This window comes from Ostrinia nubilalis, chromosome 28 (genome assembly GCF_963855985.1).
Source record: "Ostrinia nubilalis chromosome 28, ilOstNubi1.1, whole genome shotgun sequence".
Taxonomy (NCBI): domain Eukaryota; kingdom Metazoa; phylum Arthropoda; class Insecta; order Lepidoptera; family Crambidae; genus Ostrinia; species Ostrinia nubilalis.
This window is the reverse complement of record NC_087115.1, coordinates 2,502,508-2,528,799: the sequence shown is the minus strand read 5'-3', so window position 1 is coordinate 2,528,799 and position 26,292 is coordinate 2,502,508. Positions and strand designations below refer to the sequence as shown.

At 39.5% G+C, this 26,292-nt stretch overlaps 1 protein-coding gene across 1 annotated transcript; it reads left to right on the top strand.

Moving 5' to 3' along the window:
- Positions 1–1,257: 1,257 nt before the first annotated feature.
- On the top strand, positions 1,258–26,220 carry LOC135085125 (uncharacterized). The gene is made up of 4 exons (XM_063979882.1): positions 1,258–1,323; positions 3,729–3,975; positions 5,820–5,914; positions 25,231–26,220. Exons 1-4 carry the CDS (start codon positions 1,296–1,298, stop codon positions 26,205–26,207), a joined length of 1,347 nt encoding a protein of 448 aa, XP_063835952.1. The 5' UTR covers positions 1,258–1,295; the 3' UTR covers positions 26,208–26,220.
- Positions 26,221–26,292: the final 72 nt, after the last annotated feature.

Sequence of the window (26,292 nt, the reverse complement as noted above, 5' to 3'; positions counted from 1 at the left end):
AGCCACGATAGCCGAACGCTGGAGGTCGGAGTGGCCGACTCGACATCCAAGGAAACGCGGGTTCGAATCCCGCCGCTCGACTATTGTGGTGAGCCCACTCGTAACACAAGCATGTTTAATTTTACCACGAGGGCACACGAGGGTCTGACGGGACTATTTGTATTGCACACATTAAGTACTAATATTCTTAAAAAAGAGACATACAAAGGTAAATATTTAACAGATAACAGTGGAAGCGAGCTTCACACGGAATCTTCAACCGCAAAGAACTGACTACCTCACGTTCAACTGCTGAATCTGTTGTTGTTTTTTTTGATAACCACTTCCTATTTTCATCGTCATTTTCATCAAGTTGCAGGTGAAGAAAGCCTTTGAAGGAATGCCAAAGAATATCTCACTTTTTATCCATTTGTCCGCCATTTTATCGTCGGTCCATTATCCACATCTATCGATCGCAGAAAAAAGAGTTCTCAAAAGGACATCAGGTCTTGGCAGGCATAGTGTAACTTGGTGGACTGACGATCTCAAGAAGTATTAATAAAGTAAATTGTTTAACCTCCAAAAATATCATAGGTAAAATATAAGGGCTACCTAGGTACTTTTTAAAAAATGTAGAGATAGCGTTATCTATGTTCAGTAATGTTTTGGCTACTTAGGCTTTATTTTATTGGAATTTTATAACGTTTTATTATTTACTATCGGGGATTTGATTACATAATACATAAATGATAAGATAACTGAAGAATAATAGCTAAACAGGGTTTTAAAAGAATTCTATTTAGATTACCGACTGTTTATCTGAGTAAAAATCAATGTAATCTACTACAAAGGCGATCGACTAAAGTTCAGATGCCACAGGACTATTCCCACCTCTCGTTCCCACCGCTGCAACTCCTGTGTAGTCAGGATCTACAGCTTGACCGCCAATAACCCAACCAGTGAACAAAATTCACTACATTTCTCGTATTTTCTATCTGGAATCATCATCGTCAGGTCATTTAGTCTCCACTGCAGGAGCACGACCCTCTAATTTACCAGAGGCAAATGGAGGATTTGTCCTACACTCCCCACACTGGCCAGAGGGCTTGGGGAGGCCTGATGCTCGCATATTTGTCCCTTTGTCGCCTCTTACGACATCTGCAAAATAAATACCAAATCGTAGTAGTTATGTATGTTTTGTTACGCCTTTAAATTTCATTATTTCCAGTTATAAACTGTGACTGTGTATCGTAAACAAGCAATAAAATACGTGAAATACGAAATGTTACTCCAAAGAAACGGTTCCTGTATAAAATATGATAAAAAATATTCTACTTGCTTTCGGTAAGTTAAGAAACAGATCTGGTTAACTTACTTAAAAATAGGGTAAACCGTATAGCTATTGCCCACTTAAAGATTTCAAACACATTGAGATGAAAAATTAAAGAAAGTATTTTAATTATCGACCATTTATGACTTTTTTCTTATAACTCAATAAACTGTTAAACAGAATATTAACAGTTTTTAGTTAAAACTAACGTAACTTAGAAAATATTGAAATTAATTTAAAATCCTCCAAAAAGTACAGTCATTGCCCATTACTTACACTAATTGCCCACATCAAAGCACAGTAATTGCCCAGTATCTTAAAACAAAATAATCAATTTTAAAATGACAAAATAGGCTTTAAATAAACAAAACAAAACATTAAACTTAAATTCTAGTAGTACAGTCTTCAAAATTTCAAAATAAATTGCGTTTGGCCTTATTAACATAAATATTATCAAATATTTCTTGAGCTGATGTTGATGAGCCAGAATCGGTAGAGACAGAATCATCTACTTCAAAACATAGATGACGCAAAAATTTGAATTTTATATGTATTTATTTTTTTATCTTCTTTGATATCAGTTCAAGTGGTTGCTCAGAATGTTCAATTAGCTGTTGGTTATTCTTCCCTAAAGTTGTATCTATTTCCTTACAATTAACATTTTCACTAGTATATTTAACGTAGGTTTTTCATTTTTTGTATTTGCGTTTGAATTTATATCAATTTTTTTCAAGCCAAACCATATTTTTCAGCAATTTATCTTGTAGATAAATTGTTGGATACATCTTGTACAGCTTCGATCGCTTTTTGCAAATTTTCTATGCTATATTGAACTTTTGGAGTCTTTGGCATACTGAAAATGAAACATTAAAAGCCATTTCAATATTTATGCCTGTAAATTGCAAAACAAGTCTAGCAATGAGCAACTTAAACACTGCTACTGCATGGTGGCAACACTCTAATAATAATTGCCCTGGGCAATAACTATACATTAACATATGGCAATAACTGAAATGATGGTGGGCAATAACTAAAAATATACAGATTTACGTGCAGTGATTACCCACCGTTAAAATGACCGTTAGAAATCAAATTTTATCAGTTATTTTCATTGATAATGAAGAAAACACTTATAATTTCATCATGACTATACACCATTAGTTGAATATTAAATAACTTGGAAAAAAAATTAACCTCTAAGCAAGTAATTCCTTAGTAAAATTGTTAAAGTCTTTACCTGTCTGAGTAACATTTTCACCCGTCTTGACAAAATCCGCCATAACTGTTTTTTTTTTTAGTGTTTCCTATTGTAAATTTTAAAACTACTGTACATTGATCACAGAGCCATCTACTTAGTCAATTCAAATCTAACTAGAGTAATTCAAAGTCAGCACCTGACAATATTATTCTTAAAGCGGGCAATCACTACCAGTGGGCAATCACTCTCTGGTTTACCCTACCTCTTCAATTTTATTATAATAACTAGCTGTGCCCGCGACTTCGTACGCGTGGAAATCAAATCGTAATTTTCCCATGTTTTCTCTCCGTTTAAACCTTCTCTGGACTACAACAATCATTTCAAAACCAAAATCAGCGAAATTGGTCCAGCCATTCTCGAGTTTTAGCAAGACTAACGAACAGCAATTCATTTTTATTATATCTTCAATTTTTTTCCTACTTCTCTCTCTATCTCTCTTTTGGTCTATTCTTAATCAGAAGATGTCCACTGCTGTGACAATGTCCTCCCAAGATTTCCAAAACAACTTAGCTGCATAATCCAGGCACTTCCCACGACCTTCATCAGGTCACAATTTCACCTCTCGTTCCCACCGCTGTAACTCCTGTGTAGCCAGGATCTACAGCTTGACCGCCAATAAAACCCAACCAGTGAAGGTCAAGTTTGTCCCGGAGAAAGTTAAACTGTCATTGGACCCGCAACGAAATTATCTGTAGAACATTGGAGGAGAGACCAAAACAAGAATCGTTTTCCTTATTTTTTTCCATATTCCATTCTGTCATCATAATCATTTCAGCCATAGGACGTCCACTGCTGAACATAGGCCTCCCCCAATGATTTCCACAATGGCTGGTTGGTAGCGGCCTGCATCCAGCGCCTTTATGTATACAGAATGGTGGTGATCAAATAAATAAATTAAAATATACAAGAATTTGTACATATCGTAGATAGCAGGAAGGCGTTCCAACATTTATTTAGGCCCGGTTTTTTGATTCGTAGTTAAAATGTTCAAATTTGACAGATGGCAAATGACAAGTGGTTAAATAAAAAAAAATGTTTTTCGAACATTTTGTTACTATTTAACCATTAGTAGCAAAATTTAACAATTAGTTATTTTTACTACGAATAAAAAAACCGGGCCTTTGTCATAAATAAACTAAAAAGAAAATGAATTATTTTCAGTTATAGCAACAATAGTAAAGAATGAAGCTACAGTATACAGAACAAAAAATACAGATTTACAAGAGAAGCAGAATAGAGATCAGTTATCTAGGATAATACAAGCATTAAATAGAGATGATGATGAAGAAAATCAATACGTAAAGTCGAAAAATGATATCACTGACAATCCTGAAGACCCTGAAGTGAGAATACACGTAATCAAGAATCCTGAACTACTGAAACAATATATCAGGAAGTTGAAAAGAGAGTGAGTATAAAATTTAAAAGGTTTTGTAGGGCAAATGGGCTAGCCGTGTGGTGACGGCATAGTAGAATACATTTGTCACCAACCCCTACTCTTTCCGTGCGGGTGTTGTCGTAAGAAGCGACTTAGGGACCACACATCAAACTGAGAACGGGCAGCAGCACTCCCTGAAAAACATCAATCTTTTAAACTGCGATGTCCAACCCGCTTGCCAAGTGTCAAGCAAAACCCTCCACTATAGTGGAGGAGGCTCATAGTCCAGCAGTGGACTGTAAAGCGCTGTTGATGATGTAGGGAAAATCCTCCATTTGCCTCTGGTAAATTAGAGATACCAAAGAAAACGCAGCATGGGACGTACCCACAAGTGGGACCGAAGACCTCATATAGGTAGCAGGAAAGCGCTGGATGCAGGCCGCTACCAACCGGGCGATGTGTAAATTATTGGGGGAGGCCTATGTTCAGCAGTGGACGTTCCTGTGGCTGAAATGATGATGATGATGATGATGATGAAATTAGAGATCGTGCTCTTGCAGTGGAGACTAAGGCCCATATTCACAAACGATGATTGTTAAACGAAGCAGCAAATCGAACGCACAGCGTTGAATATAGCTCTATGATTGGTTCGCGTGTCACCCTGTGCGTCCACGTGCACTGTGAGACCTCATAGTAATGTTTGTAAATACAGGCTTGAACGACCTGATGATGATGATTATGATGAACTTATTTCAAGTTCAAGAGAGAGTCAATTTCTCTAACAATTGGTCTACTTTTTAATTTATATGTATGTAGGTAGGTACAGATAATGATTTATACTAGGCTGTTAGTAACACATGTGGTTTTACTGAAAAACAAAATAGTATTTAATTACGTGCTAATGGAAAATTACTCTAAATACAATTATCAACATTAGTTCACAAATACTTACACCTGTAGTTATGTAGTTATGTATATTAATTACTACCTACCTACTACTTACTTAGATACTTTTTGCATAATATTATAGTTATTTTTAAACTTTAAAACAATGATAAGTTTTGATTAAAAAGATTGAATAATGTCCAATACCAGTCACTGCAAAGAATAATTTGAACAATCGTGCACATTTCCCATTCTAGTGCATATATTACATTATGCAAGTAATGTGTACAAATAATGCTGTTTCTACATGCTTTAACGTCAATTTATTTAATAAAACAGATGTTGAGTTATGAAACAATAACATAATTTTATTAATTTATTCATTTCAACAAAGAGCTCGTATTAAAAAATAGGTATTGTAATGACAATGATCATCTAGGTTCTACTATACCTCTAGTTGCAATTTTTAGAGTAAGCGCACACCGTTGATTTTTGTCGGCCGATAGTTTAGTCGGGCTGTTGATCAGTATGGGCATGTATGGGAGTGCGCACACTACGCCGATTCGATTTGGCCGATTCTTCATACAATTTGAAATCGGGCACAACTATCGGCCAACTAAAAATCAACGGTGTGCGCCTACTCTTAGTCGTCAGCGTCAAAGGTTTCTATCGACGTCATACGCCGACGTCAAAGTCTGAAGGAGACCACAACAGTAGTACATTTCTATCTAGTAAACATTGTGACTTATATTCAGTGAGAACATAGGCCCTTTCCAGGGCGCATTATACACATCCCAAATATAGCTTGAAAAGAAGTAGCGGAAGAAACTCAGTCACCTTTGTCAGCCTCTTTACAAAGTAGTAGTGGTAGTGGTAGTAGTGCCATTTTTAAGTGGCAGTTGATGGGGCACTTATCTCGTTAATTTTAAACCTTAATACATATACAAATAGAAGAGGAATATAATGACCATGACCACTTGTTCAAACAGGTCCAGCTCGAGTGATGACGACAGCAGCGGCCACAGTGACATGGGGTTTGGCAACGATCTGGACATCAGGAGAAACGCTATGTTCCGGGTTACAGGTAGGTAATATACTATAGGTAGGGATAGGTCATAATACGCGTACCACAAAGCACAGCGTAGGACGTCCACAAGGTCCACAGACGATCCCATAAAAGTTAAAGGAAGGCGCTGGATGCAGGCCGCTACCAACCGTTCATTATGGAAATCATTGGGAGAGTCCTATGTTCAGCAGTGGACGTCCTACGGCTGAAATTATGATGATAAAGTTTTTTATCACAAAGGGAAAGCTTTTGGTCTGCATCTCACAAGTGATGATTAATAACCCTCCTTTTGGCTCAGTCAGGTAAAAAGCCCGTTGAGCTACACCTGAGGTCCTGAACCACTGAAGAACTGGAGAAACACAATAATGCTGATAGGTTTTGAAGTATACGAGAGAAAGGAAACACGTCTATTGTGTGCACGGTTTATTTTAGACTGGCGTTACATTTCGGGTCTTACACTTTTTAACTGACAACTAGTTATCTTAAACTACCTACGTACACTACAATCCTTCACCCTTATTTATCGTTAATTAACATTTTTTTACGAACTAAATTTATAACTACATTTCTATGTACGTACGTACGCATAAGTTACCTTAATAATAATGATAAGTATACAAACAATAAAAACTACAATTTATATTTTGGAGGGTTGAGCCTACACTGTCGTATCGGTCGGGACTGGGGCGGCTCGGGCGCAGGCGGGCTGGGCGCGGACGCGGCGCCGCCGGCGCTCGGCTCGCGCTCGTTGCTGGGCGGTGGGGTGGTGCTGGTGGTTCCCGCTGGTTCTTGGCTTGGCGGGCGCGTCTCCTCTGGACCGGCTTCATTCATAGTGGTACTGGGGATAGATAGCCTGTTCTCATCCTGTTTATCTGACAGGGGTGAGTTAGGACAAATGAGTGAACTCCTTGACCTACGTTTGAGCTGATCAATATGTCTATGGTTCTCTCTCCCTAACCCATCTAGTACCTTATAGTCGGTACCTCCTATTTTCTGCGATACCTACCCTGGTAACCATCGCGTCGTACCTTGATAGTTCCTATACCATACTTCCTCCCCCGCGTGCAATTCTCGATTATCTCTTGGCTGTCCCCTACTCTCTGCCTGACGCGCCTGCACTATACTGACTCTGTTCTCGACGTTAGGTCTTAGGATATCTAATTTGGTCCGGAGTCGCCTACCTAACATGAGCGCCGCAGGACTTTCTCCTGTGGTGCAGTGTTCCGTGTTACGGTAGTGTAATAAGAAAGTATTCAAAAATAAGTGAACGTCGAGATTTAGTCTTATCGCCTTCTTAATAACTTTTTTAATCGTGCGAACCGCATTCTCGGCCGCACCGTTCGAAGCCGGGTGATAGGGGGCAGTAAAAAAATGAGCGATACCACAACCTCGCAAAAATTCTGAAAATTCTTTGCTTGCAAAAGGGGGCCCATTGTCCGAAACTAACTGCTTGGGAAGTCCCCATCGCGCGAATAACTCCGAAAGTTTATGAATAGTACTCGTAGCCGCAGTGCTCGGTACCTGGAACACTTCTAGCCATTTGGTTTTAGCATCTATAATTACTAGGTAGGTTTTATTAAAAATAGGTCCCAAAAAGTCTACATGCAACCGCGACCACGGAGCGGCGCACGGTGGGCTGATATTAGAGCTTCATAGACTTAGCGTCGCTCAAAAATCAAGTGCCGAATTTTGAAAAAATAAATATGCCAATGTGTTCCTTTACCAAAAAGGAATATTTTATGTTATGTAACGTTTCTTGATAAAGTTATTATTTAATAAGTTATTGACAATTTCCTTTTTTTTTGTATGGAGCTCAACATTTATTTTTATTTTATTCGTTATTCTTAAGCTTTCTTAAGAAATTGACTTTTGTATTACGTAATGCAACATATAAGCTATGTTATCACCAAGTGTCGCACTTCGGAAATCTTCGGAACATTGTCATTTTGGACTTAAAAATAAAAAAATATAAAAAATTTAAATAACTGCCAAATTTTGTAAAAATAACAACGCCAATGTGTTCCTTTGCTAAAAAGAAATATTTTATGTTATGTAACTTTTCTTGATAAAGTTATTATTTAATAAGTTATTGACAATAATTACTTTTTTTTGTATGGAGCTCAACATTTATTTTTATTTTATTCGTTATTCTTAAGCTTTCTTAAGAAATTGCTTTTTGTTTATGTAATGCATCATAAAAGCTATATTATCACCAAGGGACGAATCCCGGAAACCCTCGGAACATTGTCATTTTCGACTTTAAAATAAAAAAACAAACGAAAAAAATTACTGCAATGTTATGTACTTTTTTCCGTACTACCCTAACGAGGTGAAGAACTAAGCACGTTTTTTATAGTGGTGTTCCCAGGAGGCCTAATCCACTTGTAAGATTGTTAAAATATGTTTTATGGAATAAATAATCTTTGAATCTTTGAATCTTTGGAAAGTTAAGTTTATTGGTTATTCAGAGTCAGTTTCTGAACCGTGAAATAGGTTAATATCTACAAAATTAAAGCTTTCTTTCAGTATCAGTATCAGCCTCATCATCAAATTGATCATTTATTAATTAACTTTTTGCTTCTGTTGTTAAAACTTTGTGTTTTCTATGAAGTTTATATTATTATCTATATCTGAGAATCAGATTTTAAAAATAAATTGTGCAAAATATCTTCATTAGTTGCTCTCCTGCAAAATTCGAGCGTGGTGTAGTACTTTCTGATTGGAAGTAAATATATTTTCCGTGAGCAATAACTTTGTATTCTTGCAGGCATATACGTATGTAGAGCTCCATGTACGTAGTATAGTTTGGTCTGCGAAACAAAATTTGCGAAAATAATGATTCTAGCGTTTTAGGGCAACTTGTAAGTGCCCAAATGAACGTTCGGTTTGATGTCTCCAGATAAAATGGATAAGGGAAAATAAGGTTTCTAGCTCCACATTTTACTATCGACTCATTTCTTTTTCAAATGTATGAAGGAGACCCATTTTTTTTTAATTCAAAATAAGCTGCATTTAATTATTGTCGACCTATTTTAATATTGTTATCAATGAAAAAAACTTAATGGACGCGGAAATTGAAAATTTAATAGATCGTAATTCTGGAAGCAAAACAATCTCGTAATAACTGATTCTCACTTGATTGATAGAAAAATAATATCGTTGATAAATGGCAGCTCTGCACAAGCAGCGATGTGATATTTGTAAAGCCATATCAAAAGAAATGAATAATTTAGACGTAATTGCCATCAAGAAAGGTTTTCAACACCACCAAAAAGTCCACTATAAATGATCAATTTGATGACGAGGCTGATACTGAGAAAGCAAGCTTTACTTTTGTAGATTCAGAAAGTGGCTCTTGAGTCTAACCAATAAACTTAACTTCAAACTGGCTTAATTTCCATAAAACAAATATTTATTTTATTTATTTATTTAATTAGGACAACCAACAAGACAGACACAAATTCAAGCAAAGGGGTTTACATACATAATTTTGTCTTAGGACTAGGTGCTATCTTAATTACAGGCTGCCACGGCATGCAAAAGTGGACTTTGACAGAATGTGAAACTTAAACGTACAGCTGATTTTGACACAATATTCAATTTATTTCTATTCAGAGCAATTTTAAACCTCATATTTAACATATTTAACTGGCAAATCTTGGCTAAACGGACACATGTGCAAATGAGAGTTGTATTTTTTTCTTAAATTTCCCCAGCGAGTCAGAAAAGATATCTATATCTCCCTCCTTGCTGCACCTATTATATTGCCTCTGAAGCCTATTCATGGTGGCATGGTGACCCAGGTTGCTCTTGGAACCCTGCACTAAAAAGGGTACGTATCTTGCGCGTCGAGGTAACTTGAAAGGGGCATTTAGGTTGATGGATTCCAACAACTTTGGACAGTCCACCGCGCCGTTTATGATCTTGTGCAGAAGTATCTGATCCAAGAGTTGTCTGCGATCCTGCAAGCTGTGCAGTCCGAAATGAGCCAAGCGTTCCCTATACTTCGGAAGACTCTTGGCCTTCCCGGTCTGATATGAGAGATGCCACATGAACCGCTTCTGGATGCGCTCATATTATATTATAGTAACCTTAGTAATCATGTGGATTAGGCCTCCTGGGAACACCACTATAAAAAACGCGCTTAGTTCTTCACCTCGTTAGGGTAGTACGGAAGAAAGTACATAACATTGCAGTTTTCTTTTTCGATTTTTTTTAATTTTAAAGTTGAAAATGACAATGTTCCGAGGGTTTCCGGGATTCGTCCCTTGGTGATAATATAGCTTATATGATGCATTACATAATACAAAAAGCAATTTCTTAAGAAAGCTTAAGAATAACGAATAAAATAAAAATAAATGTTGAGCTCCATACAAAAAAAAAGTAATTATTGTCAATAACTTATTAAATAATAACTTTATCAAGAAAAGTTACATAACATAAAATATTTCTTTTTGGCAATGGAACACATTGGCGTAGTTATTTTTACAAAATTTGGCAGTTATTTAAAATTTTTATTTTTTTTTATTTTAAAGTCCAAAATGACAATGTTCCGAAGATTTCCGAAGTGCGACACTTGGTGATAACATAGCTTATATGTTGCATTACGTAATACAAAAGTCAATTTCTTAAGAAAGCTTAAGAATAACGAATAAAATAAAAATAAATGTTGAGCTCCATACAAAAAAAAAGGAAATTGTCAATAACTTATTAAATAATAACTTTATCAAGAAACGTTACATAACATTAAATATTCCTTTTTGGTAAAGGAACACATTGGCATATTTATTTTTTTTAAATTAGGCACTTGATTTTTGAGCGACGCTAAGTCTATGAAGCTCTAATATCAGCCCACCGTGCGGCGGGCCAGGGCCAGGGGCTGGGCGCGTGGCGCGGCGGCGCGTCCGCCTCCGCCGCGCACGCCGGGCACGCGCGGCACAGCGCCTCCACCGCCTCGTCGATCCCCGGCCACCAGACGTAACTTCGAGCTGTCGCTTTTGTTTTTACTATTCCCATGTGGGATTCGTGTAATTGTAATAATACTTTACTCCTACAATTTTCAGGTATGACTACCCTGTGACCCCACATTATACAACCTAATTCCTCATAAATCTCATTTCTGCGATTAAAATATGGTTGTAAGTTTTTAATCTCGGAATTACTAGGCCAGCCGTCTCTTATGTAACTGAGTACCCGACCTAACATAGCATCGCGCTGCGTTTGTTTTTTCAACTCATTATAATCTAGTAACATCTCATTTTGCGCAAAATGTAAATAAGTTTGTTCAGGTAATTCCAAGCAATCGCTCGTATTGGGTAATTTTAATGAAACGGGGAGCCGAGACAGGCCATCTGCTCCATTGTCTTTAGAGCTAACAAATTCTATGTCGTATGTATAAGCCGCTAATTTAATCGCCCAACGCTGTAACCGGCTTGCCGCCATTTGCGGTATGCCATTTTTAGGGCCGAATATACTGACCAAGGGTTTGTGATCGGTTCGTAAAACAAATCGTCTACCGTATAAATACTGATGCAACTTTCCTAAACAAAACACAATCGCAAGCGCCTCGCGATCTATTTGCGAATAATTTTTCTCTGCGTCCAGTGAGCGCGCGGGACACATAGATAACGGGCCGCTCCCGCCCCGCGCCCGCGCCCCCCGCCCCGCCATCAGCTGTGCTCGCAGACCGCTGCGTCAGCACGCCGCCTATGCCGCGGGCGCTTGCATCGCATGTTAAATATAAAGGCTGTTCCGGGTCATAATGAGTTAAAACTTCAGCACTGCTTAAAATTGACTTAATATGTAAAAATGATATTTCTTGTTCTTTGTTCCATCTCCATGGCACATTTTTTTTTAGTAGTGTGTACAGAGGTGCTAGAATAAAGCTAAGATTTTTAACGAACTTCGCATAAAAATTAACTAAACCTAAAAAGGATCGTAATTCTGAAACATCTCGGGGACGAGGGATTTTTTTAATAGCTTCTACCCCTTTCAGACCTGAAAATTTTTTTTTAGAAAATTTATGTTTTCTCGGATTTAATGTAATATTTGGTCCATAAGGAAGACAAGAAAAATAATATAAAAATTTTCCGACTTTCCAATTTTTCAGAAAAGTACCCGCACTTTCGTGCGTGTTAGGACTAAGTGCACTATACACACGCTCGTGCATAATTAATAAATTAGAGGAAAACCATAAGAAAAGACTCACTTTTTTGGATATTATTATTAAAATTTAATAATAATTAGCTTTTACTTGAATAAAACCATTCCAACTCATGACCATTGAAGTGTTATGAGCTCCTGGTGGAACAATTGGAGATTATGATAACAAATGTGTTGTATTTCCATTTTAAGAGAGCCAAGTCATCAAACACGAATTATTCTGACTCTCCTCTTTTCATCATATGGTCAGACATGAAATTTAACGCTTTTCGTTGAAAAATACCATTCATAATAATGGTGCTAGTTCCAATTCAAGGCAATCGCTGTCAAATTTCTAATAACATGACTGACGCTGGTGAAAAACCTGTCGAAGTATATAAATCTGTGTGGAGGATCCGCTTAAGTATACAAAATTACTAGTGCACCAACACCCTGCTCTTGCTCAGCAAAAGCTGTACTTGCATCCAAATAAATACTGAAATCAATCATCAGTCTTCCAGCTGTTAAAAGCCAAATAGAGCAAGGTTCATTTCTTACAACCTGCATCTGTCAGTAACATAAAATATACTCATTATATAACAGTTACTCATCTATTTAGTAACTATTAGACACTCTATCCATTTTTTAACAAGCTTGAAAGACGAAGGCTGTACTTTCCACAAAAGGTATGTCCTCTAGAAAAGTGGGATGATCATAGGGAACAAAATTCAATAGGCTTCGCAACGTTGCGAATCCTAACGTCTCCAGAATGTCACCTATGACCACTTATCGTATATTTAGTCACCAAAACAGATACAACTGGGGAAAGGAAAAAATACATGAATGAAAGCATACCAAACATTTTATCAGCGGAGGTATTAACGGCTCGCCCAGTTTTTCTCAAGTAGTAGTTATTGAAGCATTTGGCTCCTAGTCTATAAAATTATGGCCAAGGAAGTTTCCAAAGTACTTCATTAGAGTCTGTACAGTCGAATAGATTGATATCTATCAATATCTTTCATTTATTATACAGATATGCCCTTCATCTCCATATCCTAGCCTTTTTCTCTCTTCAATTGGCATAATACATGGTAAAGTTACTTTTACGGAGAATTTAGCACTACTGGTACTCCCTGATGGCTCTGCAGGCTCAGATCTAGCCAAATCAATGGATAGCTGGCATAAAATAACTTCATTTTATACAACTGCCTTCTTTTGATCTAAATGGTGCAGAAGGTAGCTTTCGTCTGGATTTTTTTAATGTTTGAGTCATTTTCGTCACCTAATAAGCATAAGATAATGTTTTCTGATAATTAAACTGCTACATCAAAGAGATAAATTAAAAAATGACTATTATTTGAATTAAATATCCAAAATAAACAATACGCACGAGCGTGCCGTTTTTTCCCTTTAAAAATAAATTTAAACCGAACTGCTACGATAGTGCGTATTACATTTAAGTTAGTTTTAAGTAAGCAATACTATAAATTATTTTAATGGTTTTTCATTTATTTATTAGAATACAATATTTACTTTATGATTAATAACATTTTAACAACAATACTAGCAAAATACTATTTTTTTATATACGTACCTCTGCGGAAGATCGCGCCGAAAAATTCTGACATCTTTCACAATCGCTGTCCGGCGGCCAACTGCCCGCATGAGGGTCCTATATTTTTTATTAAAAGTACCATAATACGCACGATCGCCGCGTACCGATTTCGTTCCGAAAAACAAAATTTTGCCAAGCAAATTTTTATTTTAAGTCAATGCGCACGCTTATTTAAGTCAGGTCTGAAAGGGCTACTTTTTCAGGATCTACTTTTATTCCCTCTTTTGAAATTAAGTATCCCAAGTATTTAACCTCATCTACCATGAATGAGCATTTACTTCTTTTTAACCTCATTCCATGACTATGTAACCTTTGAAGTACTTTACTCAGAGTAGCCAAATGTTCCCTGTCCCCTCCCCCTGTCGCAATTATTACGTCATCTAAAAATATTTCTACGTTCGGAATATCTCCTAGAAGGTTATACATAATGCGCTGAAAAATTCCCGGGCTTGAAGATAAGCCATAAACTAGCCTATTGTATTTGAATAGCCCCCTGTGTGTGTTGATTACAGTGAGTTCATTCGAGCTATCTAACTCAACCTGATTGTAGGCTTGGGAGAGGTCAATTTTGGAAAACATTTTCGCCCCTTTGAGACCAACCAGGAGGTCCTCGATACGCGGTAAGGGGAACCTATCAACCAACAAAACTGGATTTAATGTTATTTTGTAATCAGCACAAATTCGGAGTCCACCATCCGCCTTCCTCACCGGTACTAAAGGCGTGGCCCAGTCCGAGTGGTCCACGGGCTCGATGACGCCCGCCGCCAGCATCTGGTCCAGCTCGGCGTCCACGCGCGCCCGCAGCGCGTAGGGCAGCGCGCGCGGCCGGCAGAACACCGGCGCCGCGCCCGAGCGCACGCGCAGCGTCGCCGCGCACCCGGTGAACCGACCCAGTCCCTCCGAGAATAACTCCTTATACCTATCGAGTAACGATGACAAACTATTATTATTACTGTCTTTAATACAATTGTTATTCGAAACCTGATATTTATGAAACGGTGGAATGGAGATATTTAATTCGCTAAGCCAATATCGCCCTAATAGGGACGTCGTCCCTCCTTTTATTACAAATAATTCTAATCTTTTACAAACATTATTATATTTAACTTGCGGTTTAATAGTACCTAACGGTTTAATCTTACTGCCATCGTAGAACTTGAGTATGGTTTTACATGGTTCTATAGGATTAATCTTGAAATATTTATGGTATGTAATTTCACTTATACACAATATGGCTGATCCCGTATCGACTTCCATCACTATATTGTGTCCATCAATAAGTAAAGACAGGCTCACCGGTTTATATCCGTTCAAGTTCAGCTGGAATAATTCCTCTTCTGCTTGCGTCAGCCGCTCATCCGCGGCGTCCTCACCGGCAGAGTCCTCGGTGAATTCCGTTACGTGATGCATCCCTCGCTTGAAATCGCCCTGGCTACCCCGCTCCGGGCACACCCGCCGCAAATGCCCGCGACGCCGACATCTACTGCAGATGAATTCCTTGTAACGGCAATTTTCGTGGCGATGGTCTTGTCCGCCGCATGCGCCGCACGCCGCATCCGACGGGCCTCCGCGTGCCGCCGGCCCCGGTGGTTGCGCGCGCCACCCCGCTCCGTGCCACGTGTCCGACGGGCCCCCTTGCGCCGGCGCTGCCGGTGGCGGTGCGCGCCACCCCGCTTTCCCGCCGCGCCCACGCGATAATGACTTCATCGCGTGCACCTCGGCCGCCGTTGACATCCCTGCCGCCTTATTCCCAAATTCCACCACGGCTGCGTCTCTCTCCGCCGCTTCTAATGCCGATGCCAATTTTACCGCTCCTTGGTATTTTAAATCGTCCTCCGCGAACAGGCGTTGTCGAATAATGTCACTGCGTAATCCACATACGAACTGATCTCGTAAATTGTCCTCTAGGCTAGCCGAAAAATCGCAAAATCTTGATAACTTCTTCAGTTCTGATACGTACTGCGCAACGGATTCTTCATCTTTTTGCCTCCTTTGTCTAAAGCGATATCTTTCCGCCATGACAGATGGTTTCGGTTGTAAATGTTCACGCAATAATTTCACTATTTCTTCATATGTTTTCTGAGCCGGTTTTTCTGGGCTGGTTAGATTACTCAGGAGCTCATAGGTTTCGTCCCCCATGACCGCAATTAACGTTGGCCGCCACATGGTTTTGTCGACCTTGTTGACCTCTAAATACATCTCTAACCGCTCCACGTACAAAGTCCAATTACCACCGTCGACTTTAAATTCGCCGATTTTGCCGATTGACGCCATTCCGACAGAACAAAATCTTGCACCGACACCGATAATAATTATTAATATTTAAAATCCTCGTTCGCCACTGAAGTATACGAGAGAAAGGAAACACGTCTATTGTGTGCACGGTTTATTTTAGACTGGCGTTACATTTCGGGTCTTACACTTTTTAACTGACAACTAGTTATCTTAAACTACCTACGTACACTACAGGTTTAACGTTTAACTCGGTTAGTGGCTGAGGTATGGGAGCGGCACGGGAGCTTAGGGGTAACATTGAACTAATGAGGGCTATCGTTTTTTTACTTAACAGTTGGCACCCCTGGCGATTGACAGGACCTTACTCTACAGTGGCGCCATCTTGATGAGTGCAAATGCGATAGTCCTCCTACCACTTTAGCGCTCACCAGTTGGTGCCACTGTCTTCGCTACTAGCAAGTGACAGGACCTTACTCTACAGTGGCGCTAACTGGTGAGCGCTAAAACGATAGCCCTCATTATGAAATGACAGACATACAAATCTGAAGTCTCGCTGACGTTTGACTCCCATGACGCTCTTATACCTCAGTCATTGACTAAGTTAAGCTAGACCTATAAACATTGTTGTTATGCGAGTGACATTAAAACAGATGTGCCACGATATTGTGATGTTAATAAAGCCGAATCACGATTTTACTTGCATCTGCTTGCGCGACTTTGTTTCTGAAGCTTATTAACTCTAGTCAAGTAACTAAGGTAATGTAGAAAATATTATTTTTACTATATCGTTATTACAAAATAACGTTATTTAAACATTGAGGTCTCTGATTGGTTGAAGTCAGATTATTCCAATATTTATGTTACGGTCAAAGTGATAAATGTGAAAATTATGAATAATCGCCGGTTATTATGAATAATTACCGCATGATTTGGTAAATGTGATTAATATGAGTGTACGGTCTACGTACATTGCACAAACACGGCGCCTCGGTGCGCCGTCAGCATTTTCGCGCATTGGCCTACTTTTTCATTTTAACCATAATTTTAGTTTTATATTCAGTACACGTCGAATCACCATACCAATCGCGCGTGCTCATTACCATTCGACCATTTTAGCGTAATATTAATTATTCGCAATATAGTTATATTTTCTACCAGTGACTTTCATTCATCTATCTACCATCTTCTTTAAATGAGCGGACAGTAACCGAACATTTAAATGGTCCTTCGAGCCGGATTAAGATTAGACACTTTAGATTCTTATTGGCAAGAATTTCACTCTAATCATGTATCTTTATGCTCCTTTGAGGAGCCAGACCAACCGTACTTCACGGAAAACGATTATGAAAAGACCAGAGAATTTTATAATCGGGCTAGGCAAGCTATTGCAAACTATCAAACACCAGCTAGACCATCTACGCCAGTTCTTAAGGCACCAGTACTTCAAACACCTAACCCGCAACCAGCGGGCAACCGACCAGCTGCTTCATCATTACTCAAATCTGACGGCACCAACAGTAGATTAGAGGAGATGTTGCGTAAACAGACCAGCAATTTTAAGGCGTTCTCTCGTACCGTATCCAACATAAACATCCCATCGCTCTCAGAAAAATGGGAATACGAGGATGTCTTAAAAACGTTACAATCTCGGTGGGCAATAATCGATTCACTTCACTGGGAAATCGACAGCGAGTTAGATGTTGAAAACCCTAGATATGAACTTGAGTATTCATACCATGAAAAAACATTCAACGACATGAAGAAGGCCATCAATACCAAAATGTGGTCTGTCTCATATCGTGAAAAAATGACACCTCAAATGGATATACCAGTTTTCTCCGGCAGCTACCAACAGTGGACAGCTTTCAAGGACTTATTCCAAGAGACTATCCACAACAACCCTTCCCTATCCAGTGCTCAAAAACTACAGTTTCTAAAGAGCAAGCTCAAAGGGGAGGCCGAAAAGCTTGTGCACCACTTAAGCATAAGTTCAGAAAACTACCAAGCGGCGTGGGAAATACTTAACCATCGGTTTAATAACACTAAACTGATTTTTACATCTCACGTCAATACTTTGTTAAATCTACCAGTTATGCAAACACAAACTTCATCTCACATTAAAAGGCTGCATGACACCACCAACGAATGTCTGCATGCTATTCAAAAATTAGGAGTTGATACCACTACATGGAGTCCACTTTTAGTCCATCTGTTGGCTCAAAAGTTGGACGCCGACTCGCATAACGATTATGTTGAGTCACTTCGAAACCCGAGAGAACTACCAACTATCGAAGATTTTCTTAGCTTTCTAGAGTCCAAGTTTACATCTTTAGAGGCCTTTAGACGTAAGCAAGACGCTACCAAACCTTCTTCACAAGAAGAAAGCCGTTATAAGAGACCAAATAACTACCAAGGTACCAATAATAATTTATATAAACCATCATACAAACCTCAAGTAAAAACTTTCCACGTTGAAACCTATAAGTGTGTATTGTGCAACGACAACCATCCACTTTTTTTGTGCAAAACGTTCCGAGAATTCAGGCCGGACGTAAGGCGCAAAACAGTTGCGAAATACAATTTATGCAAAAATTGTCTTTTTAGTCACCAAGGCAAAGAATGCACATCATCAAAAACGTGTCGTGATTGCAACGCTAAGCACAATACATTATTGCATGAAGCTCTTATCGACCAGGGTTCCCAAACTTCATTAATAACTGAAAACGCTGCTCAGTTATTACATCTACCACGTCAGCACTGCAAGGGCGTCGTATACGGAGTAGGAGCGAAGGAGAACAGCTGTAAGGGAGTTCTAAATATCACTTTGTCATCTTTACACAACGACTTTACCATGACAACAGATGTGTTAATTATGAACACACTAATAAATAAATTACCTAACCATTCATTTCAAAAGCCATCTTGGCCGTATTTGGACACCATACAACTTGCTGATTCTGAATTTCATGTCAGTCGCCCCGTGGACATGCTATTAGGGGCTGACGTATATTCTTCAATTATTTTGAGTGGAATAATTAAACTCAATCCCCATTACCCAGTTGCACAGGAAACTCAATTTGGTTGGATTCTGTGTGGGAATGTTAATAAATCTTTCCAGTGCAACGTTGTCATAAATAACACCGATGACCTCCAAAGGTTCTGGGAAATTGAAGACATAGCACCAGAAACTAATCTTTCGGCTGCCGACGACCAATGTCTCAAATATTATTTATCTACCACCAAGAGAAACCAAGATGGAAGGTACACAGTGCGGCTTCCTTTTAAATCCAATTTAGAGGAGAAACTTGGGACTTCCAAGGCAATGGCCATCGCACAGTTTGGACAATTAGAGAAAAAATTTATAAAAAATGAGACAACAGCCAAAGATTACAAATTATTCATAAACGAATACCGTGAATTAGGTCATATGATGCACGTGTCGCGCGCCGACGTCAGAAACCTAACACCTGATTATTATTTACCACACCACGGAGTCTCGCGCCCCGACTCTACTACCACTAAGCTTAGAGTCGTTTTTAACGCGTCCGCTAAAACGACTAGCGGTCAAAGTTTAAACGACCTTATGGAAGCAGGACCAAACCTACAACAAGATTTACAATCTTTGATCTTAAAGTGGAGGCAATACCAATACGCCTTCACTGCCGACATCGAAAAAATGTTTCGGCAAATTTGGGTCCATCCAGATGATCAGAAATACCAAAGGATCATTTGGAGAGACTCACCCGACCAAATGCTACAAGACTACCAGCTCACCACCGTCACATACGGTACAAAAGCAGCACCATTCCTAGCAATGATGACTCTAAAACAATTGGCCGTCGACGAAAAACCAAACTACCAGAATAGCCTAGCACTAAAGGCTTTAAATGAATCCTTTTATATGGACGATGTGCTATATGGAAGCGATACTATACAGGAAGCAAAACAAATACAGTCTGACTTACTACAAATATTGAAAACAGGAGGATTTAACCTACGTAAATGGCGCTCTAATTCACTAGAATTAATACCAGACCAGAATTCAAGCCAAGAGAGCTTCAATTTTAAACAACCAGATACCACGAAAACATTAGGCCTACGTTGGGACCCTCAAGCTGACATATTCATTTTCGAATCAAAAATAATACCTACCAATAATCATCCTACCAAGCGATCCTTACTGTCAGACATTTCAAAAGTCTTCGACCCCTTAGGTTGGTTGTCACCCTTAACCACAAAATTGAAATTAATTTTTCAAAACGTTTGGCAACTTAACATAGAGTGGGACGAAAAGCTACCAGAGGACCTCTGTGGAGAATGGCAAAAGGTCCTAACCGACATCGACCAAATTGACCAGCTGCAACTACCAAGGTGGCTAGGCACGCGACAGAACGACATAATAGAACTTCATGGGTTTTGTGACGCATCAACCAAAGCCTACGCCGCAGTTATTTATTGTGTATTGAATAAAAATGAGTCATCGTCAGTCGTCCTCGTAGCGGCTAAGGCACGACTTACACCTTTAAACAAAAACGTTACACTACCACGATTAGAACTGTGCGGCGCGGTCCTTTTGACCAACCTTATGGAGAAGGTCAAGGGATGCTTAACAGACTACAACATCAAGACATATGGCTGGATTGACTCTATGGTCGTCTTAGGATGGCTTCACGGAGAACCAAGTCGCTGGAAACCATTCGTTGCGAACAGAGTGAGCAAAGCTACCGAGATCATGCCGTCCAGCTGTTGGAGATATGTCAAGTCTGAAGAGAACCCCGCGGACTGCGCCAGTCGTGGCCTCAGCGCTGAACAACTGAACCAACACCAACTGTGGTGGCACGGACCAAAATGGCTACCTACACATAACGACCAAGAACAAAAACCAACCTACACTACAGATGCTGAAGTTAGGAAATCTGCCAAAACTAATGCTGTTACAAGATCAAGTGACAACATTATACAAGAAATAATTACCAAACACAGCACCTTTACGCGAGCCGTGCACGTGTTAGCATGGGTGCTGCGAGCTATTTCACGTGAGAGAAACCAAACACCAAATCTAACGTTACCAGAGTTAGAAAAAGCCAAACAATTGATTATTTTACATACACAAGCATTGGAATTTTCAGATGAAATTAGTAAATTAAAAAGTGGAGAACTTGTAGATAAGAAAAGTAAAATTTATAATTTAAAACCATTTTTAGACCAATCAGGCGTTATACGAGTGGGAGGCAGGCTCGAAAACGCATACATTGACGACGAGATGAAACACCCTGCCATTATACCACATACCAGTAGGTTAACTGAGTTATTAATCGACCAGGCTCACAAGTCTACCTTCCACGGTGGAGCCAGACTAACAGCGGCGCACCTGAGGAAAAAATATTGGATTGTGGGCGGCAATAGAGCTACCAAGAAACAACTTCGCCTCTGTGTCAAGTGCAGGCGAGTTGACTCCCAAAAACAACACCAATTAATGGGAGATTTACCAGCCTCCAGGAGCAACCCATCTCGACCCTTTTACCATACGGGAGTCGACTTTACGGGGTGCATCCAAATAAAGGCCAACAAGGGACGTGGGATCAAGACAACCAAGGGCTACGTGGCAGTGTTCGTGTGTATGGCGACCAAAGCCGTACACTTAGAACTCGTGTCCGACTTGACCTCATCCTCATTTTTGGCTGCTCTCCGACGCATGGCCGCCAGGAGAGGAGTACCACATCATATTTACAGCGACAATGGGACGAATTTCCTCGGAGCGAGTCGTATTTTAAATCGGGAATTTGAAGATTTAAAACATATCTTTACCAACGAGTTTCAGTCAGAGGTCGTAGAAATGGGCATAGAATGGCACTTCATAGCACCATCTTGGCCATCAGCTGGGGGATTATGGGAACGAGCCGTGAGAAGCCTGAAACATCATTTAAGACGCGTCATCGGTGAACAGAAGCTAACTTACGAGGAGTATACCACGATCCTTACTCAAATAGAGGCTTGTTTAAATTCCAGACCCCTGTGTCCGCTAACAGAAGACCCTGACGATCTTGATTATTTAACTCCTTCGCACTTTCTTAGCAGTGGACCAATACTTACCATTTTTGAAACAGAAAGAGACGAGCGAACTAGATGGAGACTCACTCAAAAAATATTCACAGATATTTGGAAGCGATGGCAAGCCGAATATCTCACTCAATTATCCGCTAGAACCAAGTGGCTTGAACCAAAACAAAACATCAGAGTGAATGACGTCGTTCTCATTCACGAAGATAACTTACCAGCAGGAAGATGGGCGTTAGGGCGTGTCCTAGAGCTCCATCCGGGGAAAGATGGTTACGTACGAGTAGTAACCATAAAAACCAAGAACGGAACCATGAAACGACCAGTAGTAAAATTATCCATACTGCCAGTCAACCCTGTGGACGTTGACCAGCAAGCTGAATCACGACCATTACCAGAGCCTGAATCTGAAGACCAAGATAAGGCTCCCGAGACTCATCAACGAACCAAGAAATCATGCAACTTGTTGTCATTCGTATTGATGATGTTTATGTTTTTATGGACCCCTATCAGTGCCAGTTATCATATATCCAATCTTCAAAATAATAAAAACATGTTTTATTTCGACCAAATATCAACCATGTACCTCGTCCGTGATGAATGGAAACTGATAGTATACTATAATCAAGAACCATACCGACAAGGAAACTTCCTATTTAACAAATATCTCGGTCACCTCGATACCATATGTTTGAACTCCACAATAAAAACGCAATGTGATGTAATTCTATCCCAATTACATCATGGCTATGCAGAGTACGATTATTATAATACCATATTGCTCAATCAACGATTAGCGCCTCCGTCTAGACAGCGTCGCGGGCTAATAAACGGCGTTGGCTCGATTGCCCACACATTATTCGGTGTCCTGGACGAAGAATTCGCTGAACAATACAAAAAAGACATAGAAATACTACAAACCAACCAACAGCATCTCGCAAATTTGTGGAAGAATCAGACATCGGTAGTGGAAGCAGAATATAATTTGTTAAAACGAGCTGAAAATACCATGGACAAGCAGTACAAAATCTTCAATCAGCATCTAAATGCATTAGAAAAAACTGCTAATCAGTTGAAAACTGGCATTCAGAACGTTGCTAACAGCAATGATTTTGCCATGTCATCGATTATAGCTACCAACATTCTTAACAACCTGAGGTACCTTCAAGACACATTGTTGGAAACCATTACCAACATTTTCCACGGGAAAGTTAACATACACCTTTTGAAACCGGAACAACTCCTTCGAGAGCTCAACATCATCTCCGGTCATCTTACCAAGGACCTGTCCTTACCTATAGACAATCTACAAACAAACCTACCAAAAATTTACCATCTCCTGAAAATCAAGGCAAGAGTTACCGACGACTACGTGATCTTTGAAATTAAAATACCTCTAGTTAGCCGAGACCACTACGACATTTACAAAACTATACCAATACCACGAGAGGTCAACGGAAGCATGGTCACCCTAGCACCGGTTGCCACTCATATTGCAATGAATATACAAAAGGATATGTACTTGCCTTTGTCCGATAACGATTTTCAAAGGTGCAATAGCCTTGACGATGACACCATACGTCTTTGCTACCTACATAGCCCCTTATACCAGTTAGAAAACGACCAGACTTTATGTGCTAAAGGCACTACCATAGATACATGTGAAACCAATTTTTATCCCTGTAAACAGGCATGGACTCAATTACACAAAGTGAATACCTATCTGTTCTCGTGTTGCGGTCAGTGCCAAATAAGAATAATATGCGGAAACATGATCGTAAGCGAGCGACTTACCAAGGCCGGGGTAATGACACTAGACGAAGACTGTCTTATCAAAGGTGACTCATTTACCATAGTGTCACACAAGCAGTTTAGCAATCGCCTCGAGGTCCAACCCGAAGTCATGACGGCTACCATCCCGCCGATCAACTATATAATAAATGTGTCCATGCCCAATACCACACTCGAAGGCTACATGCCAAGTGTGAGTGGATTCCATAAAGATCTTCAGAGTTTAGGAGATCAGATAAATCAGTTGAAAGAACAGCAAGTGAACATCAGCCAAATCTCCTACCACGACGTACACCACTACGCAGCGATCTACGTGTTTGTCGCAGCCGTAGTGCTAGGAGTCGTCGCTTGGGGTTGCTGCCGGGCGCGCAGGCGGCGCGCGGGGCTGCGCGCTGCTGCTCGCAGTGACGTCAGCGCCGAGGGTGCTTCTAGTGTACAGTGCGTCAGTGTAAAAAACCAGTCTAATAGTGCTAGTGTTGGTGATAGTGTTAGTGCTAGTGAGCAACCAATTAGTGAAACGGGCAGTGAAAATAAAAATAGTGCGCGAGTTGATAAGGCGCCGCCGCCAAATCCACGTTTTCGATTCGCAAACCTTTAAATAGATTAAACACTAGTTAAGTCAATAATGCCCAATCACCTGTAATGCACAAAACCAAAACTATTGTTTATCACCTTGTATCTCATCTCATCTCACCAGCACCACTACCATACTTTCACCTCATCTTCTCCCGCCCGGGAGTATGTACGGTCTACGTACATTGCACAAACACGGCGCCTCGGTGCGCCGTCAGCATTTTCGCGCATTGGCCTACTTTTTCATTTTAACCATAATTTTAGTTTTATATTCAGTACACGTCGAATCACCATACCAATCGCGCGTGCTCATTACCATTCGACCATTTTAGCGTAATATTAATTATTCGCAATATAGTTATATTTTCTACCAGTGACTTTCATTCATCTATCTACCATCTTCTTTAAATGAGCGGACAGTAACCGAACATTTATGTGTGTATAAAACTAAATAGGCGGCTTAGGGGTGGCCCAAGGGCCACCCCCGCCGCACCTTAACCTATTTTTCACTTTAAATCAAAACATTATGTTATAGGCATCATGGAAAAGTAATATTATGCAAGAAACATTCCAAACTCATTATGCCAAATTATATTAATATATGATATCAAAACGTTCAAAAGTTTGGCTGTACACGAGCACGTACACAAGATGTTGTTCTCTTTTATGAAATTTGTTAGTACTAAGGTTGAATTATTAAATAATCACTGTTAAATGTGATTAATTTATCACTTTCACCGCGACTGTCGGGAATTATTCATAATAACCGGTTATTATTAATAATTTTCAATTTATCACATTAACCGTAACATTTAGACCAATAACACGCATGAAACTAAGCTTGAATTCGAAAATTTTGAGCTAGTTTTCGTAATACCTGCACACAGAACCTTTCTCCATTAAATTAATTATCTTGTCACAGATTCCAATGAAGAAAAAGACACCCCCAGCCCAAAAGATGAAGAGCCCCACGGAGAAACTAAGAACTATCCACAATCCATAGAAGAGCAGGTCACACCATTCAAACCACACTTAGAAGAATCAGGAGAGAATAAGAAAGAAGTAGACGGTAAAGGGGATTCGTTTTCTAATTTAGAAGATAATATAAACCCAGTAACAAAACGTTTCAAAGTCAAAAGTGATAGACAGAAAGAGAAAACCAATAAAGATGTATGGAATTTCGATTGGAAAAAAGATGACGATAAGACTAAAAGTGAGGAAAAATCCAAGTTTGATTCCTGGGATGCACCTGTCAAGAAAAAGCCTAAAGACAACGCTTGGGATGATATAGTCGAAATGAAAGTATCCGATAACTGGAAGAAAATTGCTGACAAGGATGACATTACTAAGAAAAGCGTTTGGGACGAACCGGTACAGTATAAAAAGATGGGCAAGAAAAAAAGAGGATCTAGAAAACAGAAGGACTTGTGGGACAGCCGCGAAATTGATTGGGACAAAAAGAAAAAAGATAGGTTTGAAGATGAGCCGAAAAAGGTTAGCGTGAAGAAGAAAGCTGTCAAAAAATGGGATGAGAATAAGAATTGGGATGAGCCTAAGAAATGGGACGAGCCCAAAAAATGGGAAGAACCTAAACCTAGGAAGAAGAAACAGGATTGGAGCAAGCCTAAGAAAGTGAAAGATGAAGTGGACAACGACTGGGATAAAGTGGGCAGAGAATGGGGGAAAGCAAGAGAAGATTCCAGGGATAATGGGAAGACTTCACGAAGCAGTTGGAAGCAAAAGAAGTTTAACGATGATGACAAAATTTATGAGAAACCGAGCTACGTTGCTAGGATTCCAGAATACCATAAATCTAGAGATAGAGCAGGGGGTAGTTCATTCCAAGGAAGAACACCTATTCCATTTGTTGGGAAACGCGGGATTTATGATGATAAGTAAAGATTGAATAACATTTTGTGTTTATTTTACACCAAAACAATCTGAGTTTTACTACATTTTTATGGCAAAGTAAAATATTGTAATA

Excerpts from the sequence above, each read along its gene's own strand:
- LOC135085125 (XM_063979882.1), top strand. The coding sequence starts at position 1,296 with ATGATAAAAAATATTCTACTTGCTTTCG. Across the intron at positions 1,324-3,728 it reads AAATATTCTACTTGCTTTCG|TTATAGCAACAATAGTAAAG; the intron begins GTAAGTTAAGAA and ends AATTATTTTCAG. Across the intron at positions 3,976-5,819 it reads ATCAGGAAGTTGAAAAGAGA|GTCCAGCTCGAGTGATGACG; the intron begins GTGAGTATAAAA and ends TTGTTCAAACAG.